The sequence below is a fragment of the Anguilla anguilla genome, chromosome 2, assembly GCF_013347855.1.
Source record: "Anguilla anguilla isolate fAngAng1 chromosome 2, fAngAng1.pri, whole genome shotgun sequence".
NCBI classification, from domain to species: domain Eukaryota; kingdom Metazoa; phylum Chordata; class Actinopteri; order Anguilliformes; family Anguillidae; genus Anguilla; species Anguilla anguilla.
This window is the reverse complement of record NC_049202.1, coordinates 35075714-35102644: the sequence shown is the minus strand read 5'-3', so window position 1 is coordinate 35102644 and position 26931 is coordinate 35075714. Positions and strand designations below refer to the sequence as shown.

Below are 26931 nucleotides of genomic sequence, written 5' to 3'. Positions count from 1 at the left end.
AAATTTTCCGACGCTCAGACTATTCCTCAACTCCAGCTGCTCTGGTGGTAACCATTTATTGTGATCTTTCCGATTGCAAGACTACTTTGCTGCGTAATTCTTTTCTTTTTGTCACCCTACATTGTGTTAATGTCATTGATTAGCAGATTTATTGAATTTGAAGTACTATTTCCATCAAATTGCAAATTGCTATGCAATCTGGATTGTTAAATACACATATATATGTACATATATATGTCATAAATATATATCGTATATTACACACTCGTACATATATACATATATATGTATATATGTGAAATATAAACATATATAAAATCCATAGGTTATATTTTATGCCTCAGTTGTGATTTTCATTAAATCCTGTATCACTGTATTCTGTTTTTGTAGTTACACAAGACAGGTTTCAATGTACCAGTTTAATTGTTGCAGCAGTTAACAGAATCAATCGCGGAATTGTTTTGTATATAGTACCATTAAAACCCATTCATGTTAAACTTTGGGAGAGATCTTGAACTTATTTGCTTGTTAGTTGGTTGGACAACCTACAAACTATAAACTTGAAATGTGAAAATCAGAACATTTAGCTTTTCTGATCAGTGAATGTACTGTGGATGTGCTTCAATGGTTGGGGAAAAAGACAAAAAAGAATAACAGCCATTTAATACAGACTTTATTTCCAAATTCACATTTACAGCAACATATATCAGTGTAAACCAGTTAATAAAACGCACAAAAACGATATGGACGATCACAATTGCGAAGCTAGAGTTTAGAACTGCAAAGAAATAAAAGAAAATGGCAGAAACAGAAGATTTAAAAGGCCGTAAGATCAAAACTGCAACACCTTTTCAAACCTACCCATCAAGGCCGGAGCTAAAGAATAATGTACAACATTGAAAAGCCTCACGGAACCAACTCTTTCCACACCAGTTTATTCTTTTTTTTATTTTTTTTTTTAAGCAAGTGTTCAGACTGAAACATTACCCTGTCCTTGACCAAATCGCAATAAAGAAAACCATGCTTTATTCCAGTCATACTGTATGTGTTCCAGTAATGCACAGTATATAGACATAACACACGTTTCCATTCCTTTAATTCAGAATTGAGGTCTATTGGTGAGCAAAACAAGATTACATGCAGAGGAATTTGTTGCATGCTGAAAATGTCTAGATTTAAGCCTCTCTCTACCTGTGTTGATGAAATATTTCCTTGGCAATAGTTTTAACAAGATGCCAAACAAATACACATACATATATTTTGGATAATTCTATATACACCACCTATAAACCTTGTTTCCACCGAGAAAAGGGTTGCTATTTGGGTTCACTCCCTTCGATCGCTACCTACATGGATATCCTAATAAAGTAGCAATAATAGGATATACAATGAAAGTACTAGGGAAATACAAGGAGTAACATATACTGCAAACTCTAAGTGCATGCAAGGAGCATAGCTAGTGAAGACTGGCCCAAAGAGTGTAGGAGTTCGCCATTGGTATAAGAGGAGATTCCCTCTTAATGTTCCCCCCCTTAGACATGCTCAAAAAATGCCGTAGAACCGGATTTTCCAGGAAATGGTATGGAAAGAGTTTCCTAAGTTCCTGTGTTACTAATCGTCACTTGCTTTGCTCAGACCTGAACCCGGCACTTTCGTCACCGAGTCAGAAGAGCCTGCTCAAAACGTGTCCTATCTCCTTGGGCAACGATGTTGTTAGAAGTGTGATGGCAGCAAGTATGGAATAATGTCGTCTCCAGTCGACGGTCCAGCAGAACATAGGTCTACAATGATTTGAGTACAATCAAGTTAGGTGCTCCCTGTCTCAGGATTGGACTGAATGTTGCGTTTGTGAAAACGTTTCAATCCATTCAGCACTCAGGTTTGGCAGTTACACATTAGTTCAAATCAAACGGCAATCACTGACTGATACTGTTTATTTACGTGTTAGGATTTTTTTTTAGCTAAGTATGCAACACACATTTCTTCATTTTCACATTTTACAGTTTAGTATTTTTTAAGAGATCTATTTCAGACTGTTGTCTGTTGGTGGTTCTTATTTTGCAGCAGGCCGGTCAATTTTATCAAAATTGTGAAGACTCGCCACTCTCAAAACCTAACTAAGCAGAAAAACTATTTACAGATGTGTGCTGGAATTTAAAAAAAGAATTACGACTGCCAGCGGGCACATTAAAAAACATTTTCATACCAGATACATCTCACTTCCACAAATACACAATTAGAGAATGGTGCGCAACACAGGCTGGGTAATACGCGTGTAGTGTTTCGTATTTTTTTTTTTTTTTCCTAGCTATATCCTTCCATTACAAGCAGTGTGCTGAGGTGTTCACAGCAATTAAAGCGTAGGGAAAGGGGGAGGCATGGTCACACGCTGCATTGTCTTTTGCTGTGCATGCAGGGAAGGTAATGGGAGATTATTAAACTGGTAGGATTATGGGTAATGGAAATCGATATACTATGACGACTACTTCGCATCACTTGTATTTTCAGAAATCGTCGTCACACATTTTTTGCTACTTCCAAAATGAGAGCGCTCCTTCATAAGTCCCCTGCCTGTAGCAGATACCCTGTAACACTGATGTGGTTTCATGTACTGTGCGAGTCTCTACCATCCTGCACATCCTCACAGCAGTTGTGCTGACCAGAAAATTTAGTTAAAGGGACTTCTTAAGAGAAACTCCTGCCTTTAAAACCGCAAATTTGAAATTAAGGTCTTAATGTGAAAGACAAAATGGTAAATCTAAAAACGATATTTTGTGTATTCACCATATTCGTCCACAGGTCGCAGTCTCATGTGGGAGGAATGAGAATTTTAATCTCATAAAAATTAAATATTTTAAATATGTTGTCACTGAAGGTAAGCCCGCGAAAAACGAATGTTCTAACATTGAACATAACAGACTGTCCCCTTTTCCATTTGATTAAGTCGCTTGAATAGGCTGAATGTTATTCGGGACTTTTTATCGAATCCCTGGACATATAACTCCATTTGTCTGGAACAGCATATTCTGCTGTGTGCATCCCTCAGGATAGTTTCCGCACACTGCTTTTCTAGAAAATGACGCATCAAGAGCCAACGAGTTAGACAGGCACTGTTTCCATGGATTAAAAGCACAGTATACATTATAACACCTAGACTCTGACCCTTCTGTCAACACCCCCAATGAACTATGTCTCTCCACTGCCAGTTGAATTCAAAAGCATTAGACCACAGTAATTGATGTGCAATCGCCTGTGTCCTGTTGAACGTAGCATGAACAAACCTCCTGGCTAGTCTTGGAATTATACACAAAAAATATGGAAAATATTCATTGATATGGTCTAAAGTTGGTTTTAAATGTGAAGACTGAAACTAACACCAGATTTTTTGTCTATCCAATGGCTGTTTATATTATACATTGTGCCAATTGTTTAAAAAGTGATATCTGCTCAATAATGACAAGGGTGTACAAGCATTGCATGAACAACCACGATGGCTTGGCCAACCCTCCACACAAAAGTTTTCTAGGTATGCACATGAGCCAGGACTTGGACGGCAAAATATGTATGACAAACGCATTCCCAGAATTCCAGTAATTTAATGCGGCAGGTAAAGAAATACGCGGCAACAGGGGTAGCCTATGACGCAAAAGAGACATGAACTAAACTTGCTAGTAAAATGTTCCAAGTAGTGCATAAGCACACCTTCCTCCCAATTCGCAGTAAGTCAGTAAGCCAGCTTATTTGATATTTTCACACGTTACACCTCTGTCGAAATGGCATTTACCATTTTCCATTCTATAATTCTTCTCAAAACGGTGGTAGCTACAATACCACAAACTGCGCTTTAAACAATCAAGCTGAACTGGAAAACCCAAGTGCTCTTAAGAAATAGTGCCAGTAGCCTAGATGTCAACCCATTTAGTATTGAAAGTAAAAATTAATGTTTAACGTGTACGTTAAATTTATTCTGCAATTGAGACGTTGACTGGCCTATGTGTTTTTTCGACTTGGCATTTAGAGCACCGAAATGACTCGAATCATTTCCACCGAGGTAGGATACTAGCATTTAATCGTTTTCGACAATGCAGAATGTTAAAAGTTTCTCAAAAGTGCCTGGTGTTCATAGATACTTTGCACAGGACGAAACGCCTTTTAAATGTCATTATCACGAGGGGTTACGAAACAACGACAACGATAAAATAAGGCTCAAAACCACTATGTGAATGGCGCTACTCTGTCAGGTAGGCTATGTTAGTAGTCTACATATAACCAATGACACTGTAAAAGATTTACAAGCACAATGCGTCCTAAAAGTTCCAACTACATTTCTTTGTTAATTTGTGATTTTCAAAATTTGTATTTAATTTTAATCTGGCTCTAATCGTTATGCCCCAAAACTGATCAGCAATAGGATGGCAAAAGGCGAACTGCTTTCCTAACAAAGTCAGAAAATCCTGCAAGACTTTTTTTAAAGGAAGGAGGAAAGACAAGGTGACTTTTCTCTCTTTTTTTATCATGACTGTGTTTGTTCCCTGTGAAGAAATTCTGTCGGGAACAGGGAATCACAAACCCTGCTGGACGAGGGAGGCAGAGACCTGGTCGGCTAGTGTGGAGAGTTGCGGCGTATCCGTCATGTTGAGGCTGCCAGAAGAGGACACGTTGCTGAGACGCCGTGGCGAGCCATCCGTGGAAATGTTTGGGGACACGGAGACAATCTCCGCTCCGTGGTCAGTACGGGCCTTTGCCTGTTCGCGGAAACTCAGCTTGTGCGTTTCAATCTGTTGACGAAGGTGAGAAACGTAAGTGACATGGAATAAAATGTAGGTTGTTAATGCAGCTTATATATATATATATATATTGGCGTTTCCTGTTCCAGAATTGAGCTTCTTGGTTATACTAATTGACAGCTGAGCTGCATTTGAAATCTTATGTGAGTGTCTGTGATTATGGGCAATATTACTGAAAACAATAAGAAACATTGCATTTTGCCCATGCGCAAATGTTGGTTGTTTTGATTGTTGTCTGCTTATAGGCCCTAAAACATGGAATCATTTAAAGAGTTTAATCTCTTAAGAACACATTTCCTTAGACTTGAGTGCATTGTATTTTAAATATACTGTAAGGAACTATCGCAAAGGTGGTGAACTCAGAAGTGTGACGGCACCCTCTTGTGGTAAAATATATCCCTAACGTTTTTACCAACAAGATATAAACACCAGGCAATCCCTCAAGAAAAGTATTTGTTATAGCCTACATGGGTAAAACAGTAATGTTTGCTATGAACTTGTATGCTCTTTTTTTCGGAGGGGACATGTTTAAGAGATGTTATTAGAAACTGACGACACCTAATTATAGTATCATCGTGTCAGAAACAATACCACATCTGACTTCATCATATATTCCCTTGAATGTTGCATGGGCAGCTTGTTGAATGAGAGCAGCATTCCCCAAATTTTGTTCAGCACAATAGAAACCAAGATCAAAGTGCTTTTGCAACAGGGAGCACTCACAACAACAGGAAAAACATATTAAAGAGGTGCGTGTTTAACTCTCTTCCCTAATGAACCAGGGTCATAATACTTAGTAAAATATTATTTTTTATTTTATTTTTATATAAAAAAGTAAAATATGAATAAACTTATATTACCATGCTTATATATAGATGAACTATTATGTGCACAGATAACTGACGTGACTGGCATAATTATTGGATGTGAATACAAAGGCTATTTCATGTCCTTTTTCATTTAATTTCGATATAAGTATATTGATTGCTGTTGATTACTTTAAGTTACTTACTTACTTAATGTATGTATTTGGTATGGCTGCCTATAATTATCATTTAATTTGCATCATTGCATTAGTTAAGAACAGTGTATTATTTGTTTTATTGGAATAAATTGTACATTTGATATGCAGTTGGTATTATGACGTTATCATTGTTTATTATCCCAGGATTTTTCTCCCAGGCCCATTCTAAGAGTGACGATTTTGTTTAGAGGAATTGTTGAAAAGATTACTTCAAACTAGGATTAGGGGGTTCATCCCACTTTTAAGACAATGTTACAAATGATACACGCTGCGGATTTGCTGGAGCTGGGATTCACTTGCCAGGCTCCTACTGGAGGCAGAAATTTAAGCGTGTTTTGACAGACTAGCCTCTGTAGCAAGGAAGCAACAGAACTATAAGCAATGTTTACAAAAACAATATGATATAGCAATATGCCTTGCAATACTTGTCTAAAACAACATCTAGCAAGCACTTCTAGCAACATGCCAGTAAATTAGTTTGCCACCAGCTAAACTTGCTTATTGAACACATTAGCTAACAAGCCCTTCTCTCAGAAAAACGAAAAGAAAAAAAAACCACATTGGTAATGGCTAGTTACGATGTTGTTAAATCTGATTACAAGTTAAAAACAAACTAGCCTACTACTAGTACTACTACTACTACTACTACTACTACTACTAATAATAATAATATTACCCGGGATTATCGCGGGTAGGCTACTGTGGGACTCGGTCATTTGTGCGGTAGCGGGAGATATTTAGCATACTGCAGGTGGGAGCGGGTGGTCAGTATAAATGCTGCCGGTCCTTGAGTCCCAAAAGTATTTAGTATTTAATGAATATAAAAATGAACAAAACTATGTTCTGACTATGTAAAATAGCATACTTGTTGTTATAGGATATTCATTCATGGTTTCCCCAAAAATAATAGCCTACTTTCCAGCCAATGAATAAAAGGCATGCACGTCTCAGACGGCCAATTATCTGTCAGTTAAACGTCACTCGCGACACTCGTTCAGTTTAATCGAATTTATCAGTTGTCATGGCTAACACAGTGACCATAAATCGGGCATATATGTATTCCCTATATATAGGGAATCTGACGTTTACGCACAGTTATGAAAGGTAAGAATAAAAGAAAGCAGAGTCAGTCCCGTTTTAAAAATGTTGTGTAGCAGGCTAGTATGAATATGTTTAAATGATAAACAATATCCTAAGAACGTAAAGATTGCTTCTTTTTTTTGTCAAACCTTCGCGGTGTTTAACCTTTTAAACAAGTGGGCTAGATATCCGTTTTTATATAGCCTAGAGGTCCATTTTTATTGGTAGCCTACACCGGCATTTTTCTGTTTGAAAAACATGTCGTTGTATTAGTCTACTGTGGTATGTACAAAGTTAAATGTCCAGTCACACTTGGTAATGCACAATAGCCATTCTGCAACAGAATGCTCATCACACGTTAGCTTAGGTGGAGAGGGTGGGAATTATGGAGCCAGTGAAACTGGGGGATGATTAGATGGCAGGTTGAGAATGAGAACATCGATCTAGGGAGCCTCCTAAACTTTTTTGTAAGTATACAGACAATCAGCTTTTATTTTATTAGTATTTACAAGTGTATGTTTTACCATTTTACAGAAACAGGTGTTTTTGTGTTGAGTCCCCATATTTTCAGGTGTGGAAAAGTAAGTTAATGGATTATCTTAAAAGTAAATATAAGCAATAAAGTCAAATATGCCGTTCCATAGCCCTTAAATGCAATAACTGCATAAAGTTTACAACGTATTGACTTCACCAATCGTTTGTTATCTTCTTTGGAAATGCCTTTCCAGGCCTCAGCTGCTCTCATTTCATCTTTGTTTTGGGGGCTTTTTGTCTTGTCTCTTCTGCAAGTGAAATCTCTGCTGGATTGGATATAAGTCTAAAACTTTCCACTTTTCTCACTGATGAACGCTTTGGTTGCGTAGGCATTGAGTTTGGGGTCATTGTCTTGCTGCAGGATGAAGTGTCGGAAGATGAGGTTGGAGGAATTTCTTTGTACACAATCTCACAAAATCTGCCTACACTTTGGAATGCATCCTACGGCTGCCATCCTCCATCACATCATCGATAAAGACAAGTGAGCCTGTTTCCGCGGCCATACATGGCAAACCCATGGCACTACCTCTATTTTTCCCAGATGAGGCCGCTCCTTCCTGTCTCCACACTTTCGGCTTTCCATCGCTTTGGTAAAGGTTTATTTTGGTCTCATCTGTCCATAAAACTTTGTTCCAGAACTCTTCTGGCTCATCTGTGTAATTTTTGGTGAATTCTAATCTGGCCTTTCGATTCTTGCTGATGACGAGAGGTTTGCATTTTGCAGTGTAACCTCTAAATTTAAAGTCTTCTGCATACAACGGCTTGTGTTATTTTCACCCCTGCCCTCTGGAGACTGCTGGTGAAGTCGCTGAACATTGTTATACTGTTTTTCTTCACAGCTCTTAGGATTTGTCTATCCTCAACTGCAGTTGTCTTCCTTGGCCGACCTGTACGGTGTTTATCTCTGTGTCCACCAGTGATTTCTGTTTTTCAAGACTTTACAAACTGCTGTATTTGATATAACTGCTGTCCTTCTCAATTAATTCTTCTTTCTTTTCAGTTTACAGATTAGTTGTTTTTCAGCCATAGTGTTTCCTCTGGTCTTCATGGTGGTGTATGCCTCTTACTCTAAATGCAGTCTCCACTGGTGAAAACAAAGGCTAAAACCAAGACCAGACACTCGCTGCTCTTTTATGTGTGAACAGTCCAATGCAAAAGGAGACGTCTGAACAACAGTTAACACCTGTCAATCATCCATTAACTTTTGCACAGCTGATATTGGGGGACTCAAAAATTTCTGTAAAATAGTAAAATATACGCCATGTAATAACAGCTCATTATCTGTACTTTTGTCTGATGAACCTCAAATCCAAATGGCTTAAGTTTATAGCAAAAATAACACATTTTACTCTACCGTTCCCATACTTTTGGAGGGCGCTCTATATGTCACGCAAATTTGTGATGGTGCTTTTGGTAGGTGCACTAAATCTTTATGGTTTAATGGTCATGGTCATTCTGAGACATGTTACACATAGACAGGACAAAGGTAATGGATGTGCCGCTTTCTGTAACTACATTATAAACAAAGAAGTCAGGTGGATGGTGTGTACTCACTGGAGTCCTCAAGCCTTTTTTGGGGCGGGGGGGTGCTGATCAGGTGTGATGGGTTCGGGGGGGGGCGGGGGGTCTGGGGTGACTGTCTTACGGTGGCAGTGGGGATGGGCATGATGTCAGCCCCGTTTAGGGGGACATCTTTGCCACCCCCCTCTGCCTCCTTCCCCTTCTCTCTCTAAAGTGGAACCCCCGTGTAGATGAAAAACATGCGTGAACATCAACAAAAACGAATAAACTGAGGAACAACTTTACTTCAAGTGGGAGCTAGAACAGGAAACAAGCTGAAGGCAGCACAGCATTTACTGAAGCCACAGGTCAGATTGCAGTTTTTTAAATATTTTTTTATGATGCAATTATATATTATAATTATAATATAATTAAAATATATAAAGTCGTAAAAAAAAATGTGACATTTTACAGCCTGTGGCTATTTTATCAGTAAATGCGTAAAAAGGGAGGCTGAATTTGGCTTTGAGCTGTCCGTCAGCAAACACAGCCCCATCTCCTGACCGTTAGCTCAGTTAGCTGGTGCTGGAGAAGTGAGAGGCTAGCAGAAATGAGAATGGAGGATGAAAGAAAAGAAGGGGCGTGACCAAACACACAGGGTAAAGAAGAAAAGAGAGGGGGAAGGATGACAGGGAGGCCAGCAGCCACTGTTACCAAGGAAACCACTGTGATCTCTCCTGCCTTTTAAGCCCCATGTTCAACTCGGCCTGTAACTCATGAGCAGGGTCATTCCTTCCTGACCTTTGTCTGACACCATCTTGAGACTGTGCAATGAGAACACCGTCAAAATGAAACTAGTTCACTTCTGAAATCTCAGTTTAATGAATAATGGAAAATTAGATTTGTGAACAAGGTGCAACTAATCATATGTGGCTACAGGACAGATAATGTGTTTTTTGGCTGGACCACAACAGCAGGGCCAGCCCTACAAACACAAATGTCTGTGACTGAGTGATGAAGTTAACCATTAGCCGGCCGAGTTATGAAGTTACACCATTGGTCGGCCGGATCACGTGTGTTAGGTCCAGCCATATACTAGGTTTTAACTTGATCTTGTTGCTGTATAGATGACTAATGTAATTATGCACTGGAATAGATCTGTGAATATTTTTGGTTACATCACAATCCTCAGAAAGACTAAGTATGGGGCTACATGCATAGTTGTATGGCTATTGTTACTGTAGTTGTAAACATTGTTGTTATGTCACTGTCAACAAATATACTAAAGTACTGTGAAGTTGTGGGGGCATTTAAGCATGTTGCAAGCATGTCTGTTCTGGCCCCACGATGGTGGAATGACCTCCCCGTGGAGGTCAGAACAGCTGAGACACTGACCCACTTCAAGCGACGACTGAAGACTCACCTCTTCAGGCTACACCTCTCCCCATCCCTCCCTACCTCCCTGTAAATGACTGTAAGCTTAGGGTTGTAACTAGGTAGCTGTTTTGTAGGTGACTTAGTTAATGCACCTGTCTTAACTACTGCTTGTATTTTTGCATAGACTGCGTTGTTGCTGTTCTCGTTTGTGTTAGTGTTAAACAGTTTAACCTTCAGGGTCCAAGTTGAACTATGTGGTTGTTCCCTGCACTTGGACCGGTACTTCTCTCTAGGATTTTCGTCATACTTGTTCCTGGTTATGGTTATACACTTTGTTGTACGTCGCTCTGGATAAGAGCGTCTGCCAAATGCTATTTTGCAGGAGCTAGAGTTATGGTTTGCCAAGCAGCATGCAAGAGCTCTGCCAAGAAAGCAATGTCCAAAAGTTGGAAAATCTTTAAAGACATGATTTCAACTTGAGTATAAATTCAATGGGCTGTAGAATTGTTAAAATACCATTAAATATTTACATTCACATTTGAAGTTGCTAATATTGACCTTACCAAACAAGTTATTTTTTTCAAATTATGTAGCATGTGGAGAAGCATTGATCTTTGTACAGTGGGCTCTACTTTTTTCCCCTTGATTTTGCTGTGCACTGCACAATTATAGATTAGTAATCAAGCAATTCACATGTGGTTAAAGTGTACATTCTGAGTATGTTCTCTGATGATGCTCTGCCAGGCCTGTATGGCAGCTGTCTTCAGCTCCTGCTTGTTATGGGCACTGGTTGCCTTAAGTTTTCTCTTCAGCATATGAAGTGCATGTTCAATTGGATTCATATCGGCTGAATAACTTAGCCATTCAAGAATGGCTTTGAAAAACTCCTTTGTTGCTTTAGCAGTATGTTTGTGATCATTGGCTTGCTGTAAGATGATGCGCTGTCCAATGAGTTTGGAGGCCTTTGCTGGAACAGGTTCTTCTTTTTGCTGCTGCTATCAGCGGTTGCATCATCACTGAAGTCTAGTGAGCCAGAACCTGTGGCAGCCATACATACGCAAAACATAACACCCCCCCCCCCCCACCCCCCTTATGTTTTCTAGATGAGGGGGGTGCTTTGGATCCTGGGAAGTTCCTTTTGGCCTCCACACTTTGCTCTTGTCATCACTTTGATACAAGTGAATCTTGGTCTCATATGTCCTTAAGACCCTTTTCCAGGACTGCAGGCTCCTTTCGGTACTTCTTAGCAAACTAACCTGGCCTTCCTGTTTTTGTGGCTAACTAGTAGTTAGCATCTTGAAATGTAGTTCTGATCATGAAGTTTTCTGTGGACTGTAGTCACTGACACATCCAAGTTTTGCTCCTGAAGCATGTTTCTGGTCTTTCGGAGAGGTGTTTGGAGGAGATTCTTCATTATAGTGAGAATGAGAATTTTCTGGTCATCAACTGTCAAGGTCTTCCTTGGTCTACCAGACAATTTGTCAGCCTCATAATGGCTTCCTTGACTTTGTTTGGCACAACTCTGGTCCTTGGGTTGCAAAACACCAATAACAGACTCCAAAAGCAATCAAAAGAGCCGAATCAAGACTAGATCCTGACAGCTCTCTTATACCTGCACAGAGGAAGCAATTGAACACTCTTGACTAATCAGAAACACCTGTGAAGCCATTTGTCCCAAACATGGTGCCCTAAAGTGGGGGATATGTCTAAAAAGTGCTATAATTTTTACATGGTGAAACCAAAATGTATAAAAATACCCTTTAATAATTAGAATCTGCACTTTAACCACATGTGAATTGTTTGATTACAAATCTAAAGTTATGGAGTACAGAGATAAATCAATAAAAAAACATCTTTGTTCCAAACATTATGGAGCCCACCACATATTTAATCAAATTTAGTTTACTCTTAATTTATGAAACATTTCATTCACTCATTCATTCACTATACTTGCCCTCTTCTGCCCACCCCCGGCAACATGACCAATGTTGTCAAGAGAGCCAATCTTTGACTGGACCTTGAAATCCACCTTCTCAGATTTGATCTCCACATTTCCTCCACCTTGTGACAGAAGAGAAGGGAAAAGATTGATCATTAATATACATAAACGTAGAGAGAGAGGTGTGTATTACAGAAACAGATATTTTTGTGTTAAGTCCCCTCATTTTCAGCTGTGCAAAATTAAGTTAATGGATGACTGACGTGTTGAATGTTGCTCAGCTGTTTCCTTTTGCATGAGCTGTTCACACATTAAAGAGCAGGGAGTGTCAAGTCTTGGTTTTGGGCATTGATTTCATCTGTAGAGATTGCATTTTGAGTCAGAAAGCATGTACCGTCATAAGAGGCCAGAAAATAAACTATGGCTGAAAAACAAGGAATCTATAACTGAACGATTCATGAAGAAGGATAGCTGAAAGCAGCTGCAGTGAAGGCCTGAGAAGGCATATCCAAATTAGAAACCAAATGTTTGGTGATGTTAATGTTAATGGATCATAGACTTAATGCAGTCAGGGCTGTGGAACAAAATATAGTATTAGACTTTATTGCTTTGATTTACTTGAAATTCATCTGTTAACTTTATTTTGCACAGTTGAAAATTTACAGATGTAAATACGATAAAACGAAAGCTGATTGTCATTACTTTTGTCTCGTATTTTTCTTTTGATCTCAAATCCAAGTGTAAGTATAAAATGTAAGTATATAGGAAAAATACACATTTCACCTACTTTAGAACAGCCCCGTATACAGACACACGCACATGCATACATACATACTGAACAATTACTATTGTTAACGTTTCACTGCTATCATTTAAACCTGTAAACAAAGGCCAGTTAGTGACAAATGAAGCTCTAACGTTACCTGGTCTGTGGTGAATGTTGGACTTAGAGCCACATTTTGATTGCACATTGCTCAAATCAATCTTTTTATGGACGATTTGAACCTGGACAGGGACAAAAGAGAGCAGTTAGTATTGTTGGTCAGTTTTCAGGTTTCGTTTGACTGAACACCCAGACATCTGGAATGAGCAGGCAAGACACATGCGAGGAACACCAGGACTTGCTTTCTACATTGGCCTGTTAGTTCGGTCGTTGGTCGTGAGGGAGAATATTCAAGGTTTCATTTCTCTCCATAGCAACAAATTCCCTCAGAATGAAAAGAAAGTGTAGAAACGACTGCATGTGGGGCTGTGTGAAAATGGCTTCGTCCTAAGCCAACCAAGCCAATAAACAAAACAGATTTTGGCTGCATAATCTTAATGAGTCTCATCAATTGCCTGTATTGCCTGTGTTAACTGTAGCTGAGGACAGTTGAAAAGGAATTTCCCATGTTATTCGATGAAACACCTATGTGTTCATGGAGAGACTAGACTATCAGTTTCAACTTTCTTTTCATTCTGTTTTCCCCCTGGGAATTGTTTGTGGAAGAAGACAATGCTCCTTCATTTGTAGTGACAAGAAATGGGATGATCAATGATATTAATGAAGGTAAAAAAATGAGGTGACATAAAAAGAAAAGTCAAATACCTCGTTGCTGTAAAACTTAAACATAATCTTGGTAAATACTGAAAGAACAAAAATGATAGTTTTATAATGCAGCGCGAAACAAGAAAAGAAAAACCAAATAAAATCAGAAAAAATGACGAACCAATCTCTCATATACTGTGGGCTTCTGACTGCATTTATGAACCAGATACATTGCACGGTAACCACATCAGTGAAATCATTGTTTCAAGACCGCCATTGACAGTTCTGTAAATTAGAAGTGTTGGTGTGTAAAAAATACTGAAAAAATAATTTAAAAAAAAGAAACTTAATTGAACAACAGATTTATGCCTCAGAATTTCTTAAATGAAACACAAAACAATGAAACCGCTAAGAGATAATTGAAAACAAACTTCATAAATAGCCCCCTACATTAATGCCATGCTCCGTGTTATTACGTTTGTCAGAATAGAACAGAAACTTGCCCATGTTTAAAAGACGGAATATAAAAAGTCAGAACTTTCTCAATTGTAAATTACTTCAAAATCACCACTATACACCACCTCACAGACAACAGGCGAACAAATGAACCAATTCAGGGCTTTTTTTTTTTGAGGAAAAAGGAACAATAATATCTTCCTTAACTTCACGTGCATTGTGAGATCACTCCAAGGCCCATCAAAGATTGTAACGTACAAATGTTATAGATATCAAGACCGCAGCACACACACATGGTGTAATTATTAGCATGCTGCCAAAGTCTGCAGGTATTGCACAGCAATGCTAATGTGTCAGTGCCAGCACTGAATGTCTTTTGAGCCTCCAGTGCAATAACCAGCAATTCCAGGCAGACGCAGTGTTAGCCATGCACTGCCAGTAGCCCACGCTGTAACAGCAGCAAAACCCATTCAAATAACCCCTTCATTTTGCATTGCAGCACTTATCTTATTCTACTGATTACACTCTAAACAAGTCAAGCTTATGACTTTAATTAGCATCATCCCTGCCATTAATACAGCCACAATGGGATGCAACTCAGCATCTATATCAGTTAATAATGAGGATTATTCAATATTTAATAATGTATCTCTTTTAAAATTTATGTTTGTTAGCATTTGAATGTAATATCGTATAGTAAAGAATCTAAATGCAGTTGTTTGTACCCGAGTGGCCAGTAAAGCCACAAAACTAGGATCAGTGATGTGTAGACGATGTTGTCTGTTTGAATGATGCTGTTTGCGTTTAGACCTTAGCCAGTAAACAGAGACTCGCTGTTACAGACGATTCAGATAGAGCTTGTGTGTAAAACCCAAACAATGTGCTGTTCTATTGAAAATATGGTAAGTGGCCATGCATATATTTCTGCATAGACATGCATCTATCATCTCAGGTACATGATTCAAACTCATTTTAATTCCACCATTTCTTACAACTGAATGCATTCCCAAGTGAACACCACACCCCCTTAAGTTGACGAAAGCCCATTGGCTCTTCCTTCGAAGCAAGTGCATCGTATTTCTGTGCCAACCGGAGAGTCTCTCCAGAATGAGAGTCACTTGCCCGTTCGGATCCATTTCCCCACGTTCCTTTTTGAACGAGGAGCCGCGCGTAAGCCTTCGCGAAGCGCGAGAGAGCACGTGCGCGCGACACGGAACGCGCGCACCGATCGCGGGCACTTTCCAGCAGCGCGGCGGAACAAGGCGTCCTTGACGACCGCTCCGACCGCATTACCTCATCGCAGCAGGTGGGGTCAAGGCTAAGCCGGTGCCTTCGCAACGCAACACAAGAGCTCTCAGTCCCGAGAGAGAGAGAGAGAGAGAGAGAGTGAGGTCACCGCTTCACTCGAGTCCAGCAGCCTGCTGCAAAAACACAGCCCAACCCCGCCACACGGGGGGTGGGGAGGGGGGGGGGGGGGGTGAAGAACAACCACGCTGTGTTCTCCTCGCTGGACACCAGCGCAGAGGCACCAAAAACAAACAAACAAACATCCAGTCGTATTAATCTGCATTAGTGTTTAGTGTCAGGTTATCGTTTTCCCCTGTCATGCTGTTGTTGAATGTCACCTCACAAATGCCAACTGCTGATGGTGGAAGAAGGGCGAATGGAGTAGTCGTATTTTCAGCAGGTAGCTGGGTGGCTCACGGAAAGTGGTGGGGAGGACGGGAGGCACGGGGGTGGCCTGGCTGGTCTGCAATACATGGCAGTTCCCAACCCAGAGAACCCCACTGCTAGCACAGGTCAATGGAGACAGTGACAATGAGTTGGGTTCTAATCTACTCAATGTATTTAGTCACACCATGCAAAGTCGGGAGCACAATGGACACTGGCACCGGGAGTTTAGTTCCACATCACATACATTAATCGGAAGGTGAGCGTATAATCTCGGAGTGTAGGCAACACTTGGGGGTTAAAGGGGGTGTGGTGTCGTACGTTGGGATAACAGACACACCTAACACATACAGAGCAGAACTGGGGATGCTCTGCTCTCTGCAGGAAAGATGCTCATGCAGTAGTGTTTCCACCCAGAACAAAATCATTTTAGACCCTGTAAGGTCTTCTTTGGTCTATATTAAAAAAAGTCTTTGGAATTAAAGCATTCACCTTTTTTTTTTTTGTTCTCTGTTTTTCTTTTCTAATTAATCAATCGGGAGGCACTTTCCAGCAAAGTGCAAATCCATTTTTTTTTAATGTGGAAAGTGGCAGGCTTGCAGTGTCTCAGTTGGATTTTTTTTTTTTTTTGATGGCCCCCTTTTATAACATAACATGTCTGCACTGTGCAGCTTAGCCAATTATTACTGATAAAGACTCTAGGTTTATGAAATGTCTGAAGACGTTTCGCTCTCAGCCTACCACAAAAGGCTCATGTGAAATGGGCAGAGATTCGTATAACTGACGATGGAATCTGTGTGTACCAGGGTTGTTTCTGTCTGAGGCGGGGGCGGCCAAGTGAAAGGCTGTCATGAATGAAACCAGTTCAGAATATGACAAGACTCTTAATACGCAGAAGGCTTGATATAGAAGTGAAGAATAGTCTTATTGTAAGATGGGAACAAAGGTTTCATTCCATCCATTCATTTTCAGAGCTCCCAAAAGAATGCTAATATTATTCAAAGCTAATGGGGATAGACGATATTTAGGATTTTTACAGTGCAGAACCAACAAGACATCTGCAAGAACCAGCAGCATTTGACTTTTGTGGCCATTTTTTTAAAAATAGTTGAATGGAAGATATTTGAATGCTTTAACACTTATTGGACAGGATAATCAGCTTTAGCCCAAGATGTAAGGATATTCTAGCCAAATTAAATAAATATGTATTAATATTTATTTATAATTTCTTAAAAATTTTTAATATTTGTCTTAAATGTATACGATTTTAACATCAGCTCAAGAGAAACTGCTGGGAATTCACAATCTATTTCTAATTCCTCATTGAACAGGATAATGACTACTGAACGGAATCTGGATTGAGTGTATTCTGTTCATATTAAAGGGAGTGGAATCATTTTCAGTTTTAAACTATGATTTTAATGATGGTGATGAAAAATTACATTTTATAGTCATGTTAAATCAAATACTGCATTATTCAAAAAGTTAAGAAAGAGTTGCTGAAAAACCCAAAAATTTAGGTTGATCAATTTTTAAATGGTCCATCTATTAATTTGGAAATCTAGCCTGAATAACAGTTAAAATGTTTTACACCCTGAAGTAGTTTACCCGGCTTTACCTTAATCTGGAAAGTATATCAACATGCATCTCATAGAATTTTCTTTTTCCATAACTTTGTGCATTCAGTATGCTACTGGTGTTTTTAAGAAAGCTTGTTTATTTTATAATAATTACCCATTTAAACCCATTATAACCCATGGGAGACATACAGTATATTACAAGTTTGCAAACTGAATTCCACAGAAAAGTTCTAGTTGATTGTTTTACTTTGAAAATCATTTTATGATTCAGCAATTTCAAGCAGTATTTATTATCAATAAGTGTATTATTATTATTATTATTATTATTATTATTATTATTATTATTATTAATAAGCAAGTTATTCCTTGAACTCATTTCACAGTGCTTTCACATAGTTTTAAAAATACAACTTTTACGTAAAACTGCCTGATATCTTACATTCTACCACATATTTCCTTGAAGATGGTTTACTTATTTTGTCCCTGTCCTTATTTAAGAGTAATGCCTGCTTATACATCTGTAGCACTTAGTTGTAGTTTTATGTAGTTTTTAACCATAAAGATCTTTACCACTCTTTTAGACAATGGCTGTAATATTTAACCAGTGTGTAATGGCTAAGAATATCCTTGAACCTTTGGCAAGGGCTGATTTGGGGGTCATACGTTCAGGAAGACTCAAAACCCAACAAGGGAGTTCATCCTCTTGTTACTCACATTGCCACCTCCGGGCGAGTGCTTGATATTGTCTTTGGAGCCACACTTAGACTGAACACTAGACAAGTCGATCTTCTTATTAAGAATTTGTACCTAGAAGAGGCAGAGGGAGGGCAAGAGAGCGTTATCCTTCACGTGTTCTACTGCATCCAAGTTCTAGTGAGGGCCTTCCAATCTCCATCTTACATTGCCCTGACATGGGTTGTGTTTCTGACCAAATCTGGTCAGAAAATAAGTTTTAGTTTCATTCCATCCCTGAATTGAATTATTGGATTTTTATAGGCTAAAGAAAGCAAACCACCCCTGTTTTCTGTTAAATCAGCTGCCTGTTTACCTGATAGGATATGCTCCTGAAACGTTCAATGTGAGACTTCAGAACATCTAGAAGTTAAATTTGCAGGGAGTGTCAGTGTTTTGCCAGGAACGTGCTGTTGCTCATTACTGGAGGAAGACTCACAACCTCACACTTCAACCTCACTCTGAGTTCTTCTCCTCTTTACTCACATTTCCACCGCCAGGGACATGCTTGATATTGTCTTTGGAGCCACACCTAGGCTGGACACTACTAAAGTCAATCTTCTTATCAAGTATTTGTACCTGAAAGAGGCAGGAGGAGATGGCGTTATACTTTAAGAGACCCAAAGCAGCAAGGTTGCAGTCCAGGGCCATGCTATTGAAGGCATCACAATTTCATTGTGCTGCTCTATTTTACTTTACGTGGAGACTAAGCCACACGCTAATAAGAAAAATACCCTCAGTTAATCCCATCATTTTTTTTATATATCTCCAAAAGAAAACAAATGATAAAACTCTTTTGGGAGTCATGACTACACTGTCAAAGATAATAAAAGTCAAATACGTTGAAAGAGTTCTTAAAGTGTTTGAGCTTCAGAACAATGGAACACAGGATTCCATATCAGCAGGAACTCTCATTCTGCACTGTGAACGACAGAGAGGATGGGCTGGAGACCACCCCCCACGTGGAGATCAGTGTACGATGGCTTCAACATGAGGCCACTCAACGCGGTGCCGCGTCTCAGCGAGAGGCCGCAGATGGAGGTGAATCTTCTCAACGGATCGAGAAGGAGGAGGAGGAGGGGTTCTGCGACGTGCGGGAAAACGAAACGCCCTTACCCGGCCTCCTCCGGGCTGGTGCTTGATGTTCTCGGTGGAGCCGATCTTGGACCTGACGTTCTTCAGGTCCGGCATGGGGGCCAGCGGGACGGCCTGGCGGCTCTTCAGGGAGCCAGGGGATTTGGGCGGGGTGCGCACCACCGCCACCTTCTTCACCTCCTTGGCCACGGCCAGCGGCTGCCCCGGGGCGCGGCTGGAGGGCGATTTGGGCGTGCTCGGGCTGCTGTACCCGCTGCGGTCCGGGGTGTTGGGGGAATCTGCTCGGACGCAGAGCACGACGCCACGCGCGTTATTAATGCGAGGAAGCACAAGACAGCGGAGGCACTTACATACGGCGTTCCATCGCGGCCATTTCAGAACGGCAGACGAGAACTTTTGTGCCATTTTATCCTCAAACGTACGGCGAAAAATGGAGCTCACATTTTACACAGACCAACTTCCACCTTTTTTGGAACGGCTCCTTTTACCTTTGTCGTTTTTTGCAGCTCCGGGTTTCTTCTGCTCCATCCTGGAATCAGCTGTGAAGTACAGAATCATGAAATCAGATACACAAAGTGAATTTCATCCACAGCTTACATTTTGGGTCACAGGTGGGTTTCTAAAAGTATTTAATAATGATACACAATGAGAAATGGAAATAGATATACTGTAATTACGGACATTACACATTGCACCACCACTGCTATTATTCTGTTCCATCTAAGGCTCATCTAGCTGTGCCTTCTATTGCAGACCACTGCATGTTTCTCCATACCGAATGCGTTTGCTGTTATTATCAGTGAACGATGAGAATGCAAGCTGTAGTGAACACTATGTATACCTGAAGGACAGTGAAGTTGGTCAGTTAAGTTCAGTGTGTCTGTACCTGTCTGAACGGGGGCCTTGGCAGGTATTTTGGTCCCAGCAGCATGAGGCCTGGCGCTTGGGGTCTTTCCATCAGAAGGCTGAAAGCAGATGTACACCCTGGTACTGAATCTGTCAACCAACAGCAGCACCAAACAGTACAGACAGCAGACCTCCTAACTGTTTGTAGCCTTATTTAATAACAAATTTTATTATTTTTAATCTTCTATATGGAAAGTCCATAGTTCAAGTTTTGTCTAATTGCTCTATCAAATAAGGAGAGTGCAGATAATCATGTCCTCTCCTCCAGTGGATTAGCCTTACCACTGCTTCTTTTCTCTCTGCAGTCCACCAGCTGGGCTGCACAGTCATTGCACCAGAGGAGTACACTTCATGTGCAGCCGGTGCTGGCAGACTGCAGGTCCCTGATACGCCAAGAGAGGTCGCTGTTGGACAATGAGACAGCCACAATCCCAACGGATAAAACTCTCCCATCCCAGGCGATGCTATGACTCAGTGGGATTCGATATCAAGCTGTGGGGCGAATCCATACATGGGAACCCACTGTCTTAGCAGGTGAGACAATCAGTAATGTTCAAGCAACATATTTAATCCTCCTTAAAAATGTAGTATTTCTTCAAACAGGTTTAGTAGCCACAAAACCAACAGGGTTTTAATGAGCTAAATACAAAGCAAGTCTTCATTTTTGCATTCCAAACATACTGGCTGTGCAGCGGTAGTACAAATAATCATAAAATACAGGTAGCCTACTTCATCTTCTCACAACAGTAACTTGCAACTGGAAACATGCAGCTGCAGCATCCACTCTCATTACATGAAGGAACTACAAGTCTTCAAGTTCTGCAAGAACTTGGGTTATGTTTGTGGGAATGGTCTTTAGAAATGTACACACGAGTAGGATTTATGGTAGCTATTTCCCCTACCTCAAAAAGGCGGACACTGGGCCATGACATAGATTCAAGGGGGGATTAGGTGGGGGATTGGGATCATGGACCGGTGGGTGCAGATGTACCATGGGACACTGACAACATAGCCAATAGAAATGGCTACTGGCTGAAACTAGATTAGATTTCTTTTAATACCAATCAGGCACAGAAATTTATTTAATGTAAGCCTGAGCCAAATGGATTCAGAAATACAACATTTTGCAGTTGTTGTATTTACATTTTTTTTTTTTTTTAACATTACTTTCACTAATGCAAGAAGTCGCGCCGGATGGAGAACCCAAAACCAGTCTGTCCGGTTCAATGATGGATGTCTGACCACCCTAGTAGGATCAGAGGGAGAAAATGCAGAACCATCTGCATTTTTTCTCTGATGACTCATCTGCTGAGCAGGTAATATGACTTTAGCCGCAGCTGCACATTTGATCTCTTAAGTCTAGAGCTTTAAGCACAGTCGAGAGACCCAACGTGAGCAACCCTCTCCTACTTTCGGATGAAGCCAAGGCCAAACCTTTGATGAACTCGGAGGTGAAAAGAGTAAAGTAGGGTAGGGGGTGGAGTCACTGGAAGGCATAAGGAGGGGCAAGGCGGGGTTATTAAAATAGCGTTAAGACAGACATTGACATATCCATGCATTGGCATCAACCCAGGAAGTAAACTAGCCATAAGCACAAATGATTGTGCTCAGTGGCAGTTTGCCGCTAATGCACGGATATGTGCCTTATTTTAATAGAAACCCAGGGTCGGGGCTTGACAGGAAACGGTGCGCGGTGGAGCGCGGTAAAGCATATGCAGCGCAAGAATGCGGGGGAGGGGGGGGGAGCAGTTCTGGACCGGCCAGATTAGCGCATTCTCCAGAGCAGCGAGGGGGGGGGGGGGCAGGCCCGTACCATACTCACCCGCGGCCGGGCGCCCCCAGCTCCCCCACGGCCGGGTTTGGAGCCCACTGAGGCCAGCCTGCTAGCGGGGGGCGGAGGTGTGCCGAGCGTCTGGGCTTTTTTCAAGGGGCTTGTGACTGAGTTGGGTCGTTTTAGGGAAGAAGTGGGTCTAGCTTTGGCAGGAGTTGTTTTGGGTGTCTTTGCGTCAAAGGAAATAAAAATGAACGTAAAAACAAATCTACCAAGAAAATCAGTTCTTAGAGCAAAAACAATGTGAAAGTGGACGTGCATCAATACACAGAAAACCATGCGGCCTAAATCAGTCAATACTGTGAAAAGTAATGCTGCGGTCAGTACAGAAACGAAATATTGAAAAGGCAGAAATAAACATAAAAATCAAAGGCAGCTGCTCGAGAATATCTTAGGGAAAATATAGAAAAATGCATATCTGATGAAAGCTGTGTCTGACAATGCACAGCTGTTACCCGCCAATGGTCTTACTAAAAATTGCCGGGTTGCTGAGGAACCTGTCCAGAGGCAGGAACTAAAAATATGGTAGTAAATCTCAGTAATGCCAACAGAGGCCCCTGAACATAGTGCTCCCATACGTCACTGCTCATTTTCGCACTCGTCGTTCTCTCTCAAGGGCAGATGGAAGGCAGGGGCTTTTGGTTAAGGTTATAGAACAAGGTGATACTTCTGTATAACAGAGTGTGGACTATCCTGAACTGTCAGGTAACTGTCAGGTACAGGCAAACTGCATGAATAGCTGTCAGTTAGAACAGAAAAAGGCTATCAACTTAGCTGCTGCGTGTGAACTCAAGAACCCTTGCTTGAGTTACAGCCTTCCTTAAAATCCTGGGTAGTGTCACCTACCTTCTTATCCGCACTGGCTTCTTTCTCAAGGTCAGCCTTGGCCTTAGCTGAGAGAGAAAAGCACAATGATAGAACTGTTAGCTTTTACCAAAGTCACACTATTTTAATTTAAATACGCAGGTTTTGCTGGTTAAATATTTAAATGTGCCCATTATCAATAATGTGTGATATACAATAATAAAACATACTTCCATATGTTTAGCTATATGGAGACATTAGAATACAGTTACTGGGCTCATTTCAAAATGATTATGCATTGCATCCCATTTACTGAGTTGCCTCACTGCAGCTGAAGTACATATTGAAGTATATTATGGAAGCTGTCCTGTTGCAACCAGGATAAACTGTACATAAAATGTTTCAACCCATTGATAAATACTAATTTGGAGAGTAAAGGGTTGGCAACTTCTTTATTCTGGTGTAGTGGGTGTGAATTTTGAGAAGGAAAACCACTTAAGCAATGTTTTTTGCATACAGTGTAGAAGATTCTGTGAAGGCACTGTGAAGCAAAAGTATTTTAAGGCAAGTCATTTGCATTCACTTTCAATACTGAAATCAAATTGGATTAAATACAGGGAACTTTGTTTTCTTTAATCTAAAAATGTTGTTAATAAAGGTTCATGAAACTTTTTGAAATAACATTTAATGGAGGTCAGAGTCAGTCACTTAAAGAGTCAGTCAATGCTGGTGCCAAAGTTTTCTAAAGTGGTTCAGTGGATCTTGCAAGGTTATGTGTTTTAGTGAGGGGTTGGTGACCTAACAAAACATTACCATGATGCAAGTGACGTGATACACATGCACAGTGACATGCAAACAGGGATTCGTGACAACACTGCCAGCAAAAAACATTTTGGCCACAAGTAAACCACACGGACAAAAGCAGCGACGCCAACCATAGACGGAGCATAATAAAGAGAAGAGACAGACACACACGGAGAGAGGGAACAGGGGACAAAGAGTAGAAAAACAAAAAAGGCTACAAGCAGTCCGTTTCCTCAGCCGAACACGTTTGCTCAGAGTGCGCGCTTTTCAGAAAGGGTGCTGCTCAACTTAGCGAGGTTGCTTTGGGGAGAAAGAAATGAACCGTGAAAGAAACGAGAGCAGGAAAGTCGAGAGGGGATTTCATGAACAGAATGTTTGAAACAGACCTTTGAACTGAGGGACCGGAACGTTTGATTTTCTGCCCGGGGAAGCACCTGAAATTCGGGAATTGGGGAATTTCTGAAATTTAGCAGCGGTCTCGGGGGAGGGGGCCCCCCCGTCAGAGGCGGTGGCCGCTCTGGCCCCGGCGAAGCTGCCCGCCCCGTCTACAGAAACGTCCGACGCGGCCCCCCCCACAGGCGTGTGGGCGCCCGTCGGGGCCGGCTCGTCGGTGGTCTCCATGTAGGTGGCGCCCTGCCGTCCTTCCCCCGCTTCCTCCGGCTGACCCGTTTCGGTCTCCTCGGTGGGCGTGGTCTCTTCGCTCCCACGTGAAAAAATCCCGTCCCGACCCTCTTCCTCCGGCAGGACGTCTAGCTGTGGGGCGGCGCCCGGTCGCGCCTCCGCCTCCTCCGCGCCGGGGGCGCAGGGGGAGGGGGGAGACCCCGGGCTCCCGCTCCCGGGGGGGGTCTTGTCGGACCCTCTCTCCCACTCGGCCAGGAAGTTCCGCCCGGCCTGCGCGGGCGGCTCCGCGTAGTCGAAGGAAAGCGCGCGCTTCCTGGCGTCGTCGGCCGACAGGGGAACGCGGGGGGCGGGCCCTCCGTATTCCCCGTCGGGGCTCCTCTCTCCCAGAGAGGACAGGTCCGCCACGACGGAGCTGCGAACGAGGGAGGTCGCCGGCTGGTAAGGCCTCGTGACCACGCCGGGGCTTTCTGCTACAGGTGAGTCTCCTCTGCGGGCCGTCAGAGCAGGAGCCCGACTGCCCACAGCAAACTCCTCCTTCTCCTCCTTCTCCTCCTCCACCTCCTTCTCCTCTTCCACGTCTGAGCCGCTCAGACTGCGACCGCCAGAAACCTTCTCGGAGTCTCTCAACTCCCGCTCGTGCTTCTCAGGTTCGCACTCTTCCAGAGACGCGGGCTCGTCCTTTCCGGCAGGTTCCAGAGCACTGGGACTTATTGGCGACCCACAAGAGCTCCAGGACCCACTGTCTCTACTCGGGATGCTCTCCATCGGAGTGAATCTGCCTGCTGTGAACCCCTCTGGTTTTTGGAAAGCAGAATGATGATAATATCCACAGTGTGACTGATGGTTAGCAGCACTCACGCCCCTTTCCACATCAGACAAGTAACCAGAAAGGAAACACAAGAGGGAAGGAAACACAAAACCACCGTACACAGGGCCATGGCATAACACAGAGGACAAACTAAACACGATGGTTTGCTGGCCTTCACTAAACATTTCCATGAAACATTCAGATGAAGCAGTCCTTGTGTTTTATATATTTGTTGCACATACAACCATTGAGCTCAAAGGCATTGTTATAAGGTGCTAGGAGGCACTATCTGCTGATTTAACACATGAAACTGTGTCATGATACTTAAAGTTTCCTGCGTGGTGCAGAAATGAGTAAACTATCTATCTACAGTACCTCCACAATGATGAATATGTATATCTGAATTTTTATAAATGAAGGCAATTCCTAGCTCAAATGAAACCATAGGAACAAAATAAAACACTGTACAGAAATATGATAAATGTAAGAACAAACAAAACTGTATAACAATATAGTACTCGTAGTACTCGCAAACAATGATCCTATTATGTGAATGAATTGTAATGTGAATTAATCAGAACAACAGCAGCTAATACACTTCATTTGAATGAATGTAAATGAAATGTATGAGCTGATGTTGGGAAAGCACATTTTACCAGCTGGTGGTCTCAACATTGACCACTTTACTTCCTTCCACACGGTATTGATTGTGAATAGGTAATATTTCAACAGGAACACAAACCGGATGCAGGCCTGTTCAAAAGTCAAAATTTTCTTAATCTCAACTGGCTCCCACGTTTTGTAGTCTAATTACAGTCCACTGAGTATTTATAAAGTATGCATATGAAGTAATCCTGGTCAGTACACCAGGGCTCCATGATTATTGAATCACTCGCGGCAAAATCACGTAATATTTAGATGCCAAGCACCTCATGGACCTGGCTTGTAACTCACTCACTCACTCACTTCTCACTCACTCACTCATGTTTAGCAGGCTATTAGCTTTGTGTCAATGACACTGTGTGTCCGAGTTATTCAAACTTTTTTTTTTTTTTTACTCTTATGTTTTGACAAGAATCTCTTCCCTGGGTTGACTGAAAGAGGATATTGGAAGGGACATGAAATACACAAATGCGGTCATTTGTGATACTTTATTTGCAGAATGTGTTTATTTCTCAGAATGGTTAGTCAGCAGAGATTTTCGTGTGTCTGGTTGAGATCACCTGCCATACCTTGTCCTGTAGCAGAGGGCGCTGCGGTGCTCCCAGGTCCCCCGGCAGCTGCATGACATCAGAGAGGGAGAGAAGAAAGCCGAGCCGTTAGACCCGCTGCGTGACTGTGAGCACCTTAAAAACGCGGCACAGCAGAGGAGCGCACAGCATGATGTTTTAGCTAGAAACGAGCGGCACAAAACCACAGCAACCTGCGCCTTAAATGAATGCAGATAGATCATAAAGATTTCAGTTAATTCTACACCCAAAATGAAGCGAAACACAAGTGCGTGCAATTTCATACAGTTCTTATCATCAATCTCATTCATTTTACAATTTTCCATTCAAGTTGTGGAACTCTACAGAAGCCTTTACTTTTTGTAACTGGGTCATTAAGTTGTTATTTCAGGAAACAATCTGGTGCAACTGGTAACATTTTTGATCTTTGAAATCCGGAATACTCATAGCTATATGTGAAAGGCAAATGGACAGTAGACAAAAAGAACGGCAGAGGTAATCACACGGTCATTTATCATCAATTTTTAATGCTTGGTTCCCATTTAAGTCAAATAACTGAAAAGCTGAAATGTCAAGCACAGGAAATGTTCCTTTCATTAAACACCTGCTCGCATTGATTGACTAG

General features: G+C 41.5%; 1 protein-coding gene across 5 annotated transcripts in view; it reads right to left on the bottom strand.

Moving 5' to 3' along the window:
- Positions 1 to 656: 656 nt before the first annotated feature.
- The window catches only part of mapta (microtubule-associated protein tau a), a 43344-nt gene continuing 17069 nt past the window's right edge, over positions 657 to 26931 (bottom strand). Inside the window, exons 4-13 of one of the 5 annotated variants that reach the window (XM_035406216.1) lie at positions 26310 to 26357; positions 22887 to 22933; positions 20190 to 20268; positions 19792 to 19842; positions 19325 to 19581; positions 18695 to 18787; positions 18191 to 18283; positions 13165 to 13246; positions 12257 to 12363; positions 657 to 4778 (exon numbers count right to left, since the gene is read on the bottom strand). In XM_035406216.1, coding sequence (XP_035262107.1) covers positions 4563 to 4778; positions 12257 to 12363; positions 13165 to 13246; positions 18191 to 18283; positions 18695 to 18787; positions 19325 to 19581; positions 19792 to 19842; positions 20190 to 20268; positions 22887 to 22933; positions 26310 to 26357 — 1073 coding nt within the window. In that variant the 3' untranslated portion in view covers positions 657 to 4562. Of the gene's footprint in view, positions 4779 to 12256; positions 12364 to 13164; positions 13247 to 18190; positions 18284 to 18694; positions 18788 to 19324; positions 19582 to 19791; positions 19843 to 20189; positions 20269 to 22886; positions 22934 to 24034; positions 25430 to 26309; positions 26358 to 26931 lie in introns of those variants that run through there. The other 4 variants (XM_035406212.1, XM_035406214.1, XM_035406213.1 and 1 more) reach the window with 4 other exon arrangements.